We start from the raw sequence: 19,834 nt of genomic DNA on the forward strand, positions 1-19,834 counted from the left end.
TCTCTAAATGCCTATATGAATAAAATAAAGAGGAGATCAATGAATTGGGTATGCAATTAAAGTGAGAAAAAGAAAAAAATTACACAATCTTAATTAAATACCAAATTAGAAATGCTGAAAATCAAGGGAGAAATTAATAAAATGGAAAGCAAGAAAACTGTTGATCTCATAAATAAAACTGAGTTGTTTTATGAAAAAGTCAATAAAATAGACAAACCTCTGCTTAATCTGATTTAAAAAAATGAAGATAACCAGATTACTAGTATCAGAAATGAAAAGGGTGAACTAACTACCAGTGAGGAGGAAATTTAATTTTAATTTAATTTAATTAAATAAATTTAATTTGGAACTACCTTGCCGAACTATATGCCAATAAATTGGACAATTTGAATGAAATGGATGAATATTTACAAAAATACAAACTGCCCAGATTAACAGAAGAGAAAATAAATTACTTAACCCCATTTCAGAAAAAGAAATTGAAGAAACTATCAATAAACTCCCTAAAAAAATCTCCAGGTCCAGATGAATTTCTCGGTGAATTCTACCAAACATTTATGGGAAAATTAATTCCTGTTCTACATAAACTATTTTAAAAAAATAGGAGAGGAAGGATGTCTGCCAAACTCCTTTTATGAAGCTAACATGGTGCTGATACCTAAACCAAGAAGAACCAAAACAAAGAAAATTATAGACCAATCATCCTAATGAATATTGATGCAAGAATCTTAAATGAAATTTTAGCAATGGGACTACAGCAAATTATTACCAGGATAATACACCATGATCAGCTTGGATTTATACCAGGTAGGCAGGGATGAGGGATGATCCAACATTAGGAAAACACTCAACATAATTAAACATATCAGTAGTAAAACCAACAGAAATCATAGGATTATCTAAATAGATGCTGAAAAATCCTTTGATAAAAATACAACATTCATTCCCTTTTTTTGAGATTTGTCGAGTCTAGTTTTTTAATTTTTTTACTTTTTTAAAGTTTTAATTATTTCATTTATTCTTATTTTATACGAATAATTTTTTTTATATTTCTTGTTTAGGAGTAAACATAATACCCCCTCCCCTCAAAAAATATAGACCCGCATGACCAATAAAGTAAAGGGGAGAGAAAAAAATTTAAATTAAAAAAATAATTGTAGGTATGGCCAAGTGGCACAGTGGACAGAGCACCAACTTTGGAGCCAGGAGCACCCGAGCCCAAATCTGGCCCCATACACCCAACAATCACCCAGCTATGTGACCCCATGCAAGCCACCCCAACCCCATTGCCCTGCAAAAACCAAAAAAAAGGACCCAAAATAAAATAGTAATAATAATAATAGTAGGGGCAGTTAGGTGGCGGACAGAGCACTGACCCTTGATCTAGGAGCTCCCGGGTCCAAATCCAGCCTCAGACACCCAACAGTCACCCAACTGTGCGGCCCCAGGCAGGCCACCCAGCTCCATTTGGCCTCCTTCCCCCCAAATAATGATAATAAGAAAACGTGCTTGAGTCTTTGTTCCAACACCAACAACTCATCATGGGTTGATCACATTCTTTATGATAAGTCCTTCGAAAAAGTTACTTTCATATTTTTCCACCATTGCCATTGCTGATTGCAACTCCTTTCTTTCGTATTTCTCCACTACCATGTACTATATTTTCTCTTTCCTTTCACTCTGACTCTGCTGTAGGGTAGGTGAGTGGCACAGCAGACAGATCCCTGGTCCTGGGGCCGAGAGGCCCTGAGCCCCCATACCACCCCTTAGGCCCAGCATCCACCTGGCCCTGTGATCCCAGACAGGCCATCCGATCCCAGCCCCTTGCAAGAAGTAAAAAAGAAAATGTGTTATATTTGACCACTTTCTTCCCATGGTCCATCCTCTCCTCCATCACTCACATCCCCCCCTTCCCCCTCTCCTTCTTACTCCAGATGTCTATACCCCATTGAGTATATATATGATGTTTCCTCTCCTAGCCACCTCTGATGAGAGCAAAGATTCCCTCATTCTACCTTGCCTTCCCCCCTTCCATATCATTGCAATAGCTCATTGTAATAAAGAAAAATCTTATATATGAAATATCTTGGCCTATTCCCCCCTCTCCTTTTTCTTTCTCCCATTACATTTCCCTTTTTTCTATTGACTCCATTTTTACACCATATTTTATCTTCAAATTCAGCTTTCTCCTGTTCTTCATCTATAAAAGTTCCTTCTACCTGCTCTGTTAATTGAGAAGGTTCATATGAGTATTATCAGTGTCATTTTTCTATACAGGAATACATGTAGTTCATCATCATTAAGCCCCTCATATTTCCCCCCCCCTCTCCTCCAATCTCTATGGTTCACTTGAGTCCTGTATTTGAAGATCAAACCTTCTGTTCAGCTCTGGCCATTCCCCTGGTTCATTGAAAGTCCATTTTTTTCCCTGGAAGAGGACATTCATTTTTGCTGGGTAGTTGATTCATGGTTGCATTCTAAGCTCTTTTGCCTTCTGGTATATTATATTCCAAGCCCTACGAGCTTTTAATGTAGTTGCTGCTAGGTCCTGTGTGATCCTGACTGCAGTTCCATGATATTTGAATTGTGTCCTGCTGGCTGCTTGTAATATTTTCTCTTTGACTTCGGAGTTCTGGAACTTGGCTATAATCTTCCTAGGGGTTGGTTTTTTGGGATCTCTTTCTTTGGGGGGATCAGTGGATTCTCTCCATTTCTATTTTGCCCTCTTGCTTCTAGGATATCAGGGCAATTTTCCTGTAGTGATTCTTTGAAAATGATGTCAAGGCTCTTTTCCTGATCATGACTTTCAGGTATTCCAATAATTTTTAAATTATCTTTCCTAAATCTATTTTCCATATCAGTTGTTTTTTCAATGAGATGTTTCACATTTTCTTCTAATTTTTCATTCCTTTTGTTTTGAAGTATTGTGTCCTGATTTCTTGTAAATTCAGCAATCTCCCTGAGTTTTATTCTTTGTCTGAAGGATTTGTTTTCCTCAGAGAGCTTTCTTATCTCCTTTTCCATCTAGCCAATTCTGCTTTTTAAAGCATTCTTCTCCTCATAACTTTTTGAACTGTTTTATCCATTTGACCTATGCTAGTTTTTAACATGTTATTTTTTTCAGCATTTTTTTGGATCTCCTTGATTAAGCTGCTGACTTCTTCATGTTTTTCCTGCATCTCTCTCATTTTTTCCCCAATTTTTCTTCTACCTCCCTCACTTGATTTTCAAAGTCTTTTTTGAGTTCTGTCTTAGCCTGAGCCCAATTTCTGTTTTTCTTGGAGTCTTTAGATTCAATAGCTTGTGCTTCCTCATCTTCAGATTGAGTGTTTTGATCCTTGGGATCACAGAAAAAGTATTTCTCAATGGTGTTCCTCTTTTTTCTCTGCTTACTCAGTTCTCTGGCCTGTGTCTAGTTAATGCTTATATTATTTTTATTATGGCTCATATTATATTTATAGTTTATATCATTTTTCCTCTTGAGTCACCTTCTATCTGGACTGCTTTATTCTCAGGTCTTTTCTGAAGGTAAACTGTCGGCCACAGTTAATTTCAAATAGATCATGTGACAGACAATTCTGAGAAATGATTTTAGCAACTTAATTGATAAAACTTTTGTTCTGTTCTAGGTCATAGGGATTGGATTCTAGGAGAATGAGAGGGAGGCATGAGAAGCTTTTTTTGAGAGCATCCTTAGAATAAAATTTCAAACCATTTGGAACCCCCCTCCCCCTTTCATTTCTGTCACTGGAGTATTTTGATCACTTTTCTTCATCCCTCTTCTTTTTGATTTATTTTTCTTTCTCTGGAACAGTTAGGGAATAGAATTTTTTGTATCTCATCCTGTTATGAGAAGTCTGAGAGAGTGTTTAAAAACATTATTTTAGATTGAAAACTTTTGATAATTGTACTACTGAATCTTAAGAAGTAGTCCCCTTTAAAAATGAATCTTCCACTTTCCTCTTGGTTTCTAATTAGATGAATTTTCAGTTGGGGAAGTAACAAAGCTTTGTTATCATCATCTAGTTTCTGTTTTGTTTCCTCATTATTACCTTGGAATATATATATATATATATATATATGTATGTATTTTTTTATTTTTTAGGTTTTTGCAAGGCAAATGGGGTTAAGTGGCTTTCCCAAAGCCATACAGCTAGGTAATTATTAAGTGTCTGAGGCCGGATTTGAACTCAGGTACTCCTGACTCCAGGGCCGGTGCTCTATCCACTGCACCACCTAGCCGCCGTGCCCCCCCCCCCCCCAAAGGACAACCACTCAATTGATAAGTATTTGATTATTTCTTGGGTGGAAAATGTTCAGCCTTAAAATGACACCTACATACAACTTTGTCAAAATTTTCCATGAGGGAGTTAACTTCATCTTAAATATCCTCACTTTTCTAAACACTGACTGATGATAGCTTTGCCTGGTTGGGTACTCCCTTCTTTTTAGTTAGATTTCTTGGCAATGTAAGCTGGAGTCATTGAGACAGTATGTTGTAGGTTAATGTATGTCATAGGGTATGGTTCTAAATTGTTATTATCACATAACTTAATAAGATTAGTGACTCATTAAAGGATAGAATAGTGAACTTTGTACATGAGATGACCTGTCTTGAGATTTTACTACTAAATCTGTTATTAATGTAGCTGCTGTTTGTGTTGCTTATACACACACACACACACATATACACACAGATACTTTTTCATGTCTCAGAAATTGTTCAGACGAAAAATCTGACATCTTAATGGTAAATCATCAATAAAGTTTCCAGTAACATGACATCTGCAGTGAAAGTCACATATGAGTAGATTCTTTTCTCATTTCTACTACTGCTACTACTACTAACTACTACTATTACTACTACTATACATTTCTACTATTATTGAAAATCAACAGATTTCATTAAATTATAGCTTGTGTGAAACTGAATTGTTCCTTGGTGTCTGAGCAATTATTTATGTCCTTCAGCATCATTATACCATTATAACAATTGTGACTAATTCCTATGGGCAGATTTTCCCAATCTTCTCACATCTTGCACCCATTCACATTCTCTAGACATAGTGGCCTTCTTGCTGTTCCTTGAACTTGACACTCCATCTCCTAACACCATGCTTTTTCACTTCATGTTCTCCACACATGAAATTCTTTATTACCTTGTTTCTATCTCCTGATTTTTATATTTTCTTTTTAAGACTCGGCTCAGATCCTTTTTTTTTTTTTCCAAAAAAAAGTCCTTGACTCCCTCCTCACGTAGATCACAGCTCTACAATTAAGCCATTGCCTTCCCTCTGAAATTACTTCCCATTGACACCATTTATGTCCTGATTGTACTGAGTTTTTTGCCTATCTCTGTTTCAAATGTGAGCTCTCTGAGGGCAAGTACTGTTTTTGCCTGCCTTTGTATTCCAAGACCATAATACAGTACCAGGCACAAAGTCAGAATTTAATAATTTAATTTGTTGACTGAAAAAGAAGGGACCAGCTTTGAGAACTGATTAGATATGAGAAGTGAGTGAGAGTGGGGATCCAAGGATGACATTGAGATTGTAAAACTGAGTAACTGGAAGGATTGTAGTTCCCTTGACAGTCAAGTCACTCTAATCCTCTTTGGACCTCAGTATTCTCATCTGTAAATTGAGGACATTGGACTAGATAATTCTTAAGATTCTTTTCATCTCTAAATCCAGGAATTTTTTTCACTTTCACTTCAAATTTTATTTTGTTAGGAATACTTTATAGCTTTTACTTTTTCAAAGCTAGACATTTTTCTCTATCCTGGAAAGTTATTTACTATAGACTCAAAAACTACAAGAACTTAACTCCCTTCCTCCTTTTTTTCTGGTTATCTATCATGTTTAATAACGTAGAGCTATAATATCATACTTGTTATCAAATGTCTGGAGATAGCTTAATCTTGAAGTTTTAGTTTCTATAAAAATGAAGGAGCACCATACTTTACTGAATCTATACATTTTCTAGAAAAACTGTATATTGTATTGATTTACAATACATGATAACAATTTGTAACTTTGAGGTAAAGTTTTACTGGATATCATCTTGGTAAGTTTGTACCTAATTACTCTTAATGAGATAATCTGAATTTACAATCTGTTTTCTCTCTCTCTTGGGAAAAAGTGTTTAACTCCCTGTCTTAAGAATTTAGTCCTAATCTCACAAGACATTTTTCTTCTTCCTCTGTGTTATGACCTTCAGTTATTTCCTTTTCTTATGTCTTCAGGTGTCTGTGGATCTCAGCAGTAATTCTATCCGTGTGGCAGTACTAGAAGGGAGTGGCGAACGTGTTCTAATGGAAGGAAAATTCACCCATAAAATCAACACTGAAAGTTCATTATGGAGCCTTGAGCCGGGGAAATGTGTCTTGGTAAGGCTAATTCAGTTTTCTTATATTTTGTTCATTTGCTTATTTTCCCTTTTAGTTTTTTTGAGGCTTTTTTTGGGGGGGTAAATCTTTCTCTGAAGACTGGTTAATCCAATGCATTTAGTTTTTACAGACATTGAAGATGAACTGGACTCAAAATTGAGTACCAAGATGAGAAGGGGCCAAGTTGGGGTTTATTATTATTATTATTTTGGGGGGGTGATCTTCATCTACTTCTGGAAAGGACCCATATCCTTTACACTACACTACACTTTATTATTGATTTGAGAAGTTTTGTGGGTATTTGTTATGAATCAGTGTAGTTCATTGCTGACTTTGTATATTTTTTGTTATTTTGGGGCAATAATAAACATTTTTTTTTTTTTTGATCAAATGAATGTATGGGTGTATGTGACCACAAGTGTTCTACTCAGTCTTCTCTTCTTTGGTACATTGATAAGTCTGTTCTCATTCAGGTGGATAAGCTTTGCAGTAATGTAGGTCACAGCCTACATTGTCCATATTGTTATAAATCCTCTATGGAATAAATAGATCACAAACCTGGCACAGAAGCATGATGTGGTAGCAAAGATAGAGAATCTTAATTATTGGGACATTTGTGAAAATTCTCTGCCAAAAGTAGAGGAAATTCTATTCTGGATGAATTTCAGAGAGAAGGTAGTTGGTGTGGAAATATCAGGAACCCTCAGGTCGAGGTGGCCATTCTTTTGAACTTGTGATAGAGAAAAAGAGGAAATCTAGGTATAATCTGCATGTGCCCTAGATTTTGGGAAAGCAGATTTTAGAGAATCCAAGGAATAGATGAGAGAGAGAGAGAGAGAGAGAGAGAGAGAGAGAGAGAGAGAGAGAGAGAGAGAGATTGAGAGATTGATGAGATGAGGTCCCTGCTCTTCTAGCTTGTACTCTGCTCTTTATCCAGTGTTACCTACCTATGGGTTCCTTTGAAAATGTGCAAGATAGAAAAGTAGTAACATAAGTACAGAAGTTTAGATCAGAAGAAAAACCCAGAAAAGTAGTAACATCAGTAGAGAAGTTTAAATCAGAAAAAAAAACCCCTAAGATTTGTTTCACAGAATGTTTGTGATCGTTTCAAGTAAGCTTGTAATGTATATACTCCTCAGTCATGGTTTTCAAATAGCCTAACATTTGTACTACAAATGTTTAAAACATCTTAATCATGTGGTTTGAGAGCTGATGGAATTCAGTTACAGGGTATCAGGAGAATGAGGAAGCTAATTGCAGTGATCCCGTGAGAGTATGAATGAATTCATCTCTGCTGAGAGTCGGTTTGTGCTTTAATCTTGAGACTTTGTTGCAGTTTGGAAATAATTTGATGACAAATAGAAAGACTGCATGAATTTCAAAATTGTGCATGTTATTATGATAATCTTGAATAATTACTGAAATAAACTTGTAATGTTTTAAATATGGACATGTTTGTCAGAGGGAAAATATTTTTAATAATTGGGCAGCTTTTTTCCTGTTTGAGGTGCTGTTAAATAATTTTTAACATGAACTCACAGGGGAAGGGAGTTCGTGAAATGGGGAATCAAGAGTCCTGGCCTATAGAACTATTTTTTCTTTTTCTTTTTTTTTTCAAATTTGATAAAAGACTTTACTTAAAGGATTTTTCAGGTGTATAAGATGTTGGAAGTTAATGATGTTTTAAAAAATTATTCAGTTGATATATGTTGCTATGCATTCACCACAAGCCTAGTACAAAAATCATCCATTTCATTGTTGGTGGAGTTGTGAACTGAGAGCTAGATCCATATCCCAAAGAAATCACATATCAAATATTTATAGCAGCTCCTTTCCAAAGAAGTGGAAATTGAGGGAATGCCTATCATTTAGGGAATGGCAACAAATTATGATATATGAATGTGATGGAACACTACCATTCTCTTAGAAATCATGAGGGGTGGGACATCAGAAAAACACTATCGTTCTCTTAGAAAACATGAGAGGTGGGACATCTAAAAACTTGCATGAACTGATGCAGTTAAGTGAGCATAACCAGAAGAATATTGTACCTATTAACAATGACATTGTTTGATGATCAACTATGATGGATTCATTCATCTCAGCTACAATAATCAAAGACAGTTCTTAGAGATTTGTGATGAAGAATGCCTTCCACATACAGAGAAGGAACCACAGAGTCTGAATGCATACCAAAGCTTATTGTTTTCAATTTTTACACTTTGTTCATATTTTATGAGTTTTTTTCTCTCATGGCTTTTTTCTCTTTTTTTTTTCTGATTTACAACATGATAAATATAGAAACATGTTTATCCTAGTTATTATGCATGTATAACCTATTGCTTTCTATCAGGGGAGGGAGGAAAAATGTGAAAGTCAAAACCTTATCAAAAATTATTATTGAAAACAATCTTTGCATGTAGTTGGAAAAATAGAAAATAATTATAAATTTGGTTACTGAAAGAATCCATTGACCATCAGTTTATTATTGACTAACCTAATTAACTTCTATTATTAATTATACAGAAAAAACCTTTCCATTTGTTCAATAGAAACCAACTAAAGCAGAAAACAGAAACATTTGACAACTTAGACCAATAGTCATCTATCTAGATTCTAGAACAAGCTCCTTGCAACTAAACTTTTTTGATTGAAGCAGTCAGATACCACTTAGAACTTTGATAGACATAGGAATGGGGATAGGGAATGGGGTGGTAATGGTCACACCAGATGTTAGATAGGAATGTCAGTCTCACAGTGAGACTGAGTTTGGTTGAAAAGCTTAGGGATTTTATATCCCATATGGCTTTGGAATTCTTATACATGTTAAAATAGCCTTACTTGAGGTTAACTTCTATTTGGTTCTACCACATACCTACAGAGGATACTTTTCACACTTGTATGGTTTGTAACTGTAAAGGTACTTGATCTTGGAATAAACTGGGTTTGGATAATGGAGTATACAAGGGAACAAGTCTTCATACTTAACTCTTGAGCTTCAAATAAATAGCAGCAGTTCAAGTGAATTGTCTCAGTCATAGTAGTGCCTCCCTGGGCCAGGTGCAACAATACTGTGGCAAAAGAGGCCATCACTGTTATCTAGAGGTCCAAGGACTGAGAGGGAGCTAAACCTGCTGTCTTGAGCAATATAAAATGGGGGGAGAGGGGTTAGACTAGAAAAGATTCTTCTATTGCTAGTAAGCATTAAAGTATGCTGAAGTAAAGGCAAAAGATAATATGTGCTGGGCAAACTACTACCTCACAGAGCCCAGTAGTGATAGCTCAGAAAACTGAATCCAGAAGCTTTGGAAATAACACATTTCATACCCCCATCCTACTTCTAGCCCAATCCTCACAGCCATTGAATGGCAAAGCAATTGCTATGAAGAAAGGTCCAGTCATCTTCATCATTTACCAACTAAATGATAACTATAAAGCAGGCAAGCCAACCCAATAGAAGGAACAAAACACTGTGAGAGAAATAGGAGATAGTCAGCAAGTTAAACCATCACTTCCAGCAGCAGCTTAAATATTATTTTTCTGCCAACCCAATGGACTAGCCCAGAACCTTGAACTCAAAGAGTTTTGAGAATAGCATGACTTCTGGGCCATTGACCCTGCAGCCATCTCTGAAAGATACTAACTGCCCAATGCTAACTGTTGTCAGTTGATAGAAAAATCCAAGAGCCCCCCAGAATGGCAGCACCCTTCCTCTCCACTTCCCCACCCTACTTCTGCCTCACTTCTATCCTAGTCTTTAGAGTCAGTCATCCCAGGAATCAACCTTTGTGGTGATAATGACCCTGGCAAATACCCCTGTGAATGCTAGATCCTCACCTTCTCAGTAGTCATAATTACTAAGAGGTGGAAAAAAAAGATTCTAAACATCACTGAAGTCCTTGGCATTGTCAAATAGTTTATCATTAGAAACAGATATGATTTATTCAGTGAAAATGACCTTAAAGAAGATGCATTGCCATTTGCTTTGTATTCCAAAGGATCTTTCCAGGTAACTTGTATATGTGGTATCTCCTACATTAGAATATGAGCTCCTTGAACTGTTTGGTTTTTCTATATATAGCTCCAGTTTTTAGTACAGTGCTTTGCACATAGTAAGAGCTTAATAAACACTTTTTTCATTCATTCATTCTAAGATATTTGGAAACTTGTATGATATTATAGTTTTATTGGTCGTATATTCCTTATATTTTTGCTCATATTATCTCAATGGGAAAATTTTAAACTAAGAACTATGGATTTCCATGTAATAGCATCCCATTTTTGTCAAATGAAGGGAAGAAGTGTGAAATGGAAGTTGCAGATACTTCACCACTTAGTATTATAAAAAACTTCTTAGGACTTGAAACATATGGAAAGTAATGACTGTCTTTTCATTAGTTTTGCGTTCTTTTCCTGAGAAGTTTTAAGCATTATTTAGACAAGGTAGTATATTATTTTCATTATTTGAAATCAAAATCCAGAAAGATTAATTCAATTGACAGATTTCATAGCACTGCTCATTCCAGAGTCAATTATTTATCTACTTTGGGTAGTAGAAAACTAAATAAATTTTTGGTTTTCTTGGGTAGCATTAGAGTATCTTCCTCTGATTGCAGTAACCTCAGCAAGTACTTTTATCTTCCCATGCCTTAATTTGAAAACTTGTCATGGAGAACTGATAATATTCAAAGTTATCTTTCTTCTTTCCCTTGAGCCATTCCTAACCAGGGTGGTTAAAATACTCCTTGATCACTAATAACTTGATTGTTAATTTCTCAAGGTCAGAAGGAAGAGAACAACCTTTAGATGTGATTGGATAATGATGTGTTAACTATTTCAAAAAGAAAAGTATAGGGTTACCAGCAGGCATATTTTGCCATCTTGGTCTGTAAATACATTTATTAACTGTAGAATAGGCAAGTATGAATGGAAGTTAAGTATGAATTGGAAGTTAAGCTTCATGGAGTAGACTTCCCTTTTAATAGTATAGTGAACAAATTCCTTCAGAAGTGTTTTTCACATTTCAACATAGTTGTAACACCTGACATCAAGCAGTCTTTGGCTCCTGTTGTCCTCTGCTGTCCTGTCTTCAAGAAAACCTTTCCATCTTCATACAGCTCTTTCATCAGACTCTTTTAGACTTCCAGGCTCCAGTTATATTCTCAGTCCCTACTCTCTCTTATTATTTTCCAAAGTGCCCTAGACTCTAGATTTGGAAAATCTTAGACATAAAAAAACTTCCAAGCCAAAGGCTAAACAGTTTTCATTATTTTCTAGAGAGGATGGATTAGTCAATAATTTTCTGTTTTGGTGTTTCCCTTGTAGATTCCTTCTTTAATGCATGAGCCAAGTTAAGCAAATGGACAAAATGACAAGATCAGGAGGGGCAAAATACATATAGATAATAATGATACCTATATCTGCATATAGATAATAGTGAACCCCATGGATGCTGATGAGATGATCATCAGGTGAGATAGCCAAAAAAGCTAAAATGATCTTAGACTGTATTGAAGCATACTTTACAGGAATAAGGATAGTCCCAAGGAGGAAGAGATAGTGCTTCCCCATTTAGACCACAGCTGGAGTTTTGTATTCAATTCTGTGTGCTATATTTTAGGAAAGTACACTAAAGCACTACTGAAAGTTAAGAAGAAACAATTACAATGATGAGGAGCTTCCAGATCCTTAATAAGGATCTGTTGAAGAAACCATGGATTTCCATTTAACCTGGAGAATAGTTTGATGGAATGGTAGGGACTTGTTAGCTATGTTCAAGGATTTACAGGGATGTCTTCTGAAAGAAGGATTAGACATTTTTCATTTGGTCTTAGAGGGAAGATATAACTTAATAAGTTATGAAGAGGCAGGCTTAGACTTGATATTATGAAAAACTTTCTAATAATAAGAGCTATCCAAAGGTGCAATTGGTTGCCTCAGGAGGTGGTAGATTTCCTCTTTTTGTGGAACTTTCAGGCAAAAATTGAGTGGCTAGTTTTCATATATGTTATAAAGGGAGTTCCTTTTTAGGTAGGGTTTAAACTGTATTGACACTAATGCCCATTCTACCTCTGAAATTATTTAATTCATACTACTGTCTTTGACGTATTCTCCCTTCTTTGTTTCCTGTTCTGCCTTCTATCTCTACATGTTTCTGTATGTAATCCTTGTACCATTTCTATTTTTTTTTTTTTATGTTTTCCTTTCGGGATTCAACTGGATTCTTCTTTGTGAACCCTTTTCTACTCTTCCCTCTTCCCATTCAACAGCTCTTAATCTCTCCATCCTTAGATTTCTCATGGTGCTTTTTCCTGAATTTTCCTTTTCCTTTCTACTTTATTATAGCATAATAATATTAGCACCTATTATAATAGTAATTGTGCCTTTTCCATTAGATTTTGTGTTTAAAGTGCTATCATTCCTATCTTATTTATCTTAGATGATATCTTAGCCTTTCTCATAGTAGGCATTTTAATAGATTCTTGTTGAAACATTGAATTTTGAACGCAGAGAGTATTTAGTTCTCTCTGCCATTTTTAGTGAATTAATGATCAATAAAGTAATTTTGACTATTCACTTTTGAGCTTTATCATTCATTCTTCTCCCAAGAACTTCATTCAAAGATGAATACTACATGTTAGGTTTTTTTTTTTTTTAGGTTTTTGCAAGACAAATGGGGTTAAGTGGCTTGCCCAAGGCCACACAGCTAGGTAATTATTAAGTGTCTTGAGGCCAGATTTGAACTCAGGTACTCCTGACTCCAGGGCCAGTGCTCTATCCACTGTGCCACCTAGCTGCCCCTTACATGTTATAATATATCTGAAAGGTAACAAAGTGTCAGATGATATAAAACATACAGAAATACAATAATCAGCTGACTTATAAAATCAAAAGAACCTTCATGGGATGTCAGTTCAGACCACTTAAATAAAGACTAAAAATTAAATATTATGGCATGTTAACACCAAATATTATGACATGTAAATTGACTTTTAAAAGTTAAGGAAAACTTACAGCAAGTTGAGCTTAATGTATATACTTCAGATATTCTGGCAGCTAAGTTATTACAGTTCTGTGAGTTTTTGTTATTTTAATTGGACTTGTGATTTTGTTACATAAGAAATTACCCTCTTCTAATATAGATTAGCATACCTTTGAAACCTTATCATCTTAAAGAGATACCCTGGAGGCTATCACACAGCCAATCTGAATTAGAAGTGAGAGCCCTTCTGAAATCTTCCTGATTCTGGAGTTAGTTTCTGCTTCTCAAAGTAGTCATTATCCCTTCCATTAAAAAAAAACAGCTTTGTTGAGATTGTTACTTGCTCGGAACCATATGTAACTAGCTGTTTTTCCCCAGTCAGGACTGGAAACAGCTGTGATGAATAACCTCATCACTGAATAACAGGTAGACAGATAGACTCCTGGCGTGAAGACAACAGAGTAAGCAATGAAGAACCGTCTTTTTTTTTTTTTTTTAGGATTTTAGACAGAGATGAAGTTTGATCCTCTTATTTTACAAATGAAGAACACAGAATTTACACAAGGTTAAGTGAAGCTAATGACAAAGGAAGGACTAGCACTCAAGTCTTCTTCCACTGCTTTTCCAGAATATTTTGCTTACTTTATAAGTTAAAAAATAGAATAGTTCTTTTATCAAGAGAAAAGTAAGCTCATGAGCCTTAGATAGAAGCCTTTTGAGTGCAAGAATATTTGCATGACTTCTTTGTTTTTGAGACATTGATCTCTAAGCCTGCTGCCATTTGTTGATCTATTCTTCATTGCAGTACATCACAAATGAAGGCTAGTCACAGTTTATAACTAATAGTAAAGCAGTACTGTATATATTTCCCTGTAGAGTGGGTAGCGTCTGGTGAACTTCTTCCAAATTGTGCTATCTGACATTATTGATGTCTTCACAGAGAAGGCAATAAGCTCCATAAATCTTTCTCCCTGCTGAGATTATTACTAAAATAAAACAAACCAAAACATCTGTTCTTAGTGACTGATTTCTGGGCTTTGCTGTAAGGGAAATACTGAAGGTTTACAGTTGTGGTATTCTGAATCCATTAGCATTTTAATCAATCTTATCAACTCATTACTAATTTCATTTTTCTTATTTTTGTAAAATTATTACTATAAATCAAACCTTTAGATTTCTAAAATGGTAGATGCTTCTAAAAATAGGTCCAATTCAACTGGAGATCCTATGATTCTGGATTTTTTGGACTTTGATGTCGTTTATTTGTATTTGAATATTTGTGGTTAACATTTTGGTAATTCACTTCTAACAGAATAATGAATCCATATTATGAAATCTAGACTTATCAAAACCTGGGGTAGCTCTCCAGTTTCTGCTTCCTGACTCCTGCTTAACTAAACTTCTCTACCATATGTATTTCAACAAATTCAAGTTCTAATTAAGAATCTACCTTGTGAAAAATGGTGGCAATAAAGGACATCCAAAAATAAATGAGGTTTATCATTAAAATAGTCTTAGTTAATAGGCATTTATTAGGCACTTCCAATGTACCAGGCACTGAGGGATACAAAGAAAGGCAAAAACCATGGTTTGTGTCTTAAAAGAGCTCATTTTAATAGACACCACAAGTAAACAAATTTGTACAAGCAAGATAATATGCATAATAAATGATTAGTAACAGAAGGAAGTCTTTTCACTCTAATTCTCTTTTTCACTCCTTCCTTGTCTCTGCCTCTTTGATTTAGTTAAGATCATCCTACTTTCTACCTCAGGAGGCCTTCCTTGTGTTTTTTAGTGCCTTCCCTGGGACTACCTCCCATTTACATTGCATAAAGATAGAGAGATGAATGGGGTCAAGTTTGAGAACAGCAAAAATGTCTGTAGGTTTGCTTCTTAGTGTATATGGAAGGAAGTAACTTGAAAGTAAAGTAGGAAGGGGTCAAGTTGAGAAGGACTTTAAAAAACAAACAGAAGATTTTAATTTTGATTTTGGAAGTAATTGGGAGTTACTGTAGTGTATTGAGTGGGTTTGTGGCATGATCAGACTTGCTTTGGAAAGATCACTTTGACAGTGAAATGGAAGATGGATTAGACTAGGAAGACTCTTAAGGTCGAGAGATCAGCTAGCATGATCTCTGGACTGATGAGTTCTGTAGCAAGGTAGTGGCTGTGTAGATGGAGAAGATGAGAGAGTTTACAATTTGGTGACAACCCACCCTTCATGCACTTTATGATCCAGCCAGACTGGCTTTGTTGCTATTCATTGCCTCATCCATCATCTACGTGACTTTAAACTGACCTGGAATTCATCAGATCTGGAATGCATTCCCTTTCACCTCCTTTAAGCATCTCTAGTTTTCCCTCAGTCAGTCAGGAGACTTTTCTGGATTCCTGCAACTGCTAGTGTCTTTCCAAATTACTTTGAATTTATTTTGGATTTCTTAGATGTGTCTAAGTATTGTCTCCAATAGAATGGAAGCTCCTTGAAGGCAGCTTTCTCATTTTTATCTTTACATCCCCAGCAACTAGCAAAATGCCTGAAGCATAGCAGTAGTTACTAATAAATGTTGTTGATTGACTGATTGACTCCTGCATATGTCACCCCTGTCTGATCCATTGAACTGGCCTCCTAAAAGAAAAGACTTAGAAAAGGACTAGAAAGAAATGGTATCCCTTACCTGATGTCATTAAATGGTTCTGTAAAAACATACAAAAAGATCTTGCAGGGGATGACTAGTTCCACAAGGAAAATGGTACAAATGGGAATTCAACTAAAAAATATTGTCATAGAGACTTCCAACTTTATTTATTTATTTAGAAAAGATTTTTATTCATTTTGAGTTTTACAATTTCCCCCCTAACCTTGCTTCCCTTCCCCCACCCCCACAGAAGGCAGTTAGTCTTTACATTGTTTCCATGGTATACATTGATCTAAGTTTAGTGTGATGAGAGAGAAATCATATCTTAAGAAAAAAAATAAAGTATAAGAGATAGCAAAATTACATAATGAGATACTTTTTTTAAAAAAAATTAAAGGTAATAGCCTTTGGTCTTTGTTCAAACTCCACAATTCTTTCTCTGGATACAGATGGTGTTTTCCATCGCAGATATCCCAAAATTGTGCCTGATTGTTGCACTGAAGGATTGAGCAAAGCCATTAAGGTTGATCATCTCCCCCATGTTGCTGTTAGGATGTACAATGTTTTTCTGTCCAGCATCAGTTCATGCAAATCCTTCCACACTTCCCTGAATTCCCATCCTTACTGGTTTCTAATAGAACAGTAGAGTTCTGTGACATACATATATCACAGTTTGTTAAGCCATTTCCCAATTGAAGGACATTCACTTAATTTCCAGTTCTTTCCCACCACAAACAGGGCTGCCCTGAATATTTTTTTACAAGTGATGTTTTTACCCCTTTTCATCATCTCTTCAGGGTATAGACCCAGTAGTGGTATTTCTGTATCAAAGAGAGACTCCCAACTTTAAAGTTAGGTTTGAGTAGAATATTATTAATTGTGCATCTATAAACCCCATCTGTTTGGTTTCTTTGGGACCAAGCACAAATCCTAGGATCATAGGAGCTGGAAGGGACCACAGAAGTCATTTAGTCAACCCCACCTCATTTAACAAATGAGAAAACTGAGGTCCAGGGAGGCTAAATAATTTGTCCCAAGATCTCACCAAGTTATATTGAAGATTTGAACCTAGGTCCTCTGACTATAAAACATATGCTCTTTCTTCTGTATCATGCATAAATTATGAGAAGTGGAGTTTCTTTGAATTTTACACAGAATCACAAAATTTCAATAGTGGAAGGACCCTAGTAGCCATCTAGTGCAACCTATACTCAAGAAAGAAATTCCAGTATAACACACCAGACAAGTGGCCATGTATTCTGGGCTTGCAAAGCTTCCAAACTCTGCAAGCTTATTATTTCTTCCCTTATACCTGGTTTTGCCTTTTTAGGCCAAAAAGAACAGATCTAATTCTTTTACATGACTGTCTTAAAAATGCTTGGAGATGTGACATAAATAAAGATATTCAGCAAGACATGATCAGACAGAAGAACCAAGAAAGAACACTATCACAAAAACATAGAAGAGAGAATATTCTCCAAATGGAGAAGAGAGTGATTGACAACATCAAGGCTGCAGAGAGAGAGATCAAGAAGGATGAGGATTGAGAAAAAAACCTTAGATTTTGCAACTAAGAGATCATTAGTACCTTCAGAGAGACTGGCTTCATTGAATGATGCAAGTCAATTTGCAGAGTTTAGAAAAAGTGAGAAAAGAGAAAGTGGATGTTTCCATTGTAGATGCTATTGAAATCCTTTTAAAGGTAACTTTACTGTTGAGGCACAAGCAAAACATTTGCATTCACCATATTATTCCAAATAAACAAACTATTATCATACCTTTACCACTTGTATATAGATATCTCTAGGAAGTCATTCAAAGAATGAATGAACACTCTCCTTCCCTCTCTCCATTCGTCCATAAAAGTTTATCCTAGGCCCTCTTTTTATTGAAATGAAACAATTAGTACTATCTTTCAGTTTCCATGATTTTTGGTATTTTAATTACTATATTTTCAGGAAAACAAAGCAAAACTTGAAGATATAACATAAAACATAAGAAAAAGACATTAAAAATACAAATGCCATGTTTTTAGAGGCAATTTGTGACACAGTGGATTTAAGTGACCCTGCTTGTCTTAGTTTCTTCAATTATAAAATGGGAATTATAATTGCTTCTACTTGGAGGGTTGTTATGAGGATCAGATGATATATTATTTTTTCTTTTTTTTCTTTATTGAAGGCAGTGGGCAATTTTTAAGTGTCTGAGGCCAGATTTGAATGCAGGTCCTCCTGACTCCAGGACCAGTACTCTATGCACTGCACCACTTAGCTGCCCCAGAGATGATATATTATTGTTTGGAAGTTACTTTTTTCAGTGTGATTTATGAAGTTGATGAATTCTTAAAAGTGATTTTTATGTATCTTAGAACCAATTTTTCTTCTATGAAAACAAATTTCTGAAATTATAGCATTTAGTCAGTGGAAAATAGGATTTGAATTTTAAACTATTCATATTTTCAGGAATATATCTACTTTGTAAAGTGAATTATACTTACAAAGCTAGATGAAATGTTTTGCCTTTAAGTACTACAATTCAGAAGCCATTCTTGCTGCCACATTTGGGTTGTTGGTCCATGTTTGGAAACTGACCTAATTCATTGCCAGCAGACTGACCTAAGTAAGCTATTTGCTTATCAAACATTATTTCAATAATAGGCCTACCCTTTTCTTACATATGTCTTGAATTCTATAGTAGACACACAAGGGCAGGCATTCAAAGCAAGCAGGGGTGGCAGCTAAAACTGTATGACATTTCCTGCCTCCTTTCCTCCTACACTTCAGAATGTTAAATGAGAATCTTTGGGTTTCAGGCAAGCTCCTTTCTTGGTTAGTGAAATGTAGTCCTAACTCTGGCAACAATGCTGATGGCTTCTCATTTCCCTGGAAGCCTCATTCAGTCACATAAACCAAGTAGTTAGCTTGTTCATAGTGTTAATTTCTTAATCAAGGGGGGAAACTGACAGGTTCTCCCACTCACTACTGGGGTGACTGGAGGCAGGCATTCCAGTGAGATTGCTGGTACCAGCACATTCTTCCTGTTACAAGAGCCTTTGAGAAAGGGTACTGTAGCCCTGGTTTCTGTGTGACACTGGTTTTAAAAAGTAAAATTTAATTCCTTTTTTTCTGACAGTTTTTAAACTTACCTTGCCTTCTGGGGGTTATCTTTGCTCGTTATTGCATAAACTTCACTTTGGGTTCAAAGTATAAGCAACAAGCTAAGTGACTTTGACACTTGATATCTAAAATAGGCTAAGTGCTGAAAACATAAGAATTAATATAAGAAGAGAATTGTGGGTGCACCAAACCTTAAGTTACTGCTGTGAGATAAAGAGTATCAGTCACTGGTAGCCCAAAGTCTAATGTTCTCTAAACTGTGTGTACTGATTGTTTTGACATCTAAGTGTTTTGTCTCCCTACCCCATTCTTAACCTCACAATGAAATAGGTAGGCAAAGTAGTCTGAAGTGGTAGAATTCCAAAGAATCTATTTTTTCAAAATTATTGTAGAGAATCACATTGCTATTAAAAAGGGAAACGAGAGGAAAATAACATGATGAAAGAACTAGAATTATCTGTTTCCTTAAAAACATCTTCAGCAACACAGAGGAGTACAGAGCATTAGTAGTGGCTTAGTGATCAGTGCTTTATTTTTACTCCACTAGTGGAACAGGATACAAAGGAGGAAATGATCCCTGGTGATATGGAAATTCTTGTTCAATAAAATATAATAGCGATTTGGGGAAAAATAATTGCATAAAATATCTGTAGTAGAAGTTTAGTTTGACACAAACATATACACACACATTTTGTGTGTGTGTGTGTGT

The 19,834-nt window shown here is 35.5% G+C and overlaps 1 protein-coding gene across 4 annotated transcripts in view; it reads left to right on the forward strand.

Annotated features, from left to right (window-relative positions):
* Positions 1-19,834, forward strand: part of NUDCD3 (NudC domain containing 3) — a 138,784-nt gene that overhangs the window by 81,950 nt on the left and 37,000 nt on the right. For all 4 annotated transcript variants that reach the window (XM_074210072.1, XM_074210071.1, XM_074210074.1 and 1 more), the window contains exon 4: positions 6,245-6,388. In XM_074210072.1, coding sequence (XP_074066173.1) covers positions 6,245-6,388 — 144 coding nt within the window. The remainder of the gene's footprint in view (positions 1-6,244; positions 6,389-19,834) is intronic.

The sequence above is a fragment of the Macrotis lagotis genome, chromosome 1, assembly GCF_037893015.1.
Source record: "Macrotis lagotis isolate mMagLag1 chromosome 1, bilby.v1.9.chrom.fasta, whole genome shotgun sequence".
In the NCBI taxonomy this organism is placed as follows: domain Eukaryota; kingdom Metazoa; phylum Chordata; class Mammalia; order Peramelemorphia; family Peramelidae; genus Macrotis; species Macrotis lagotis.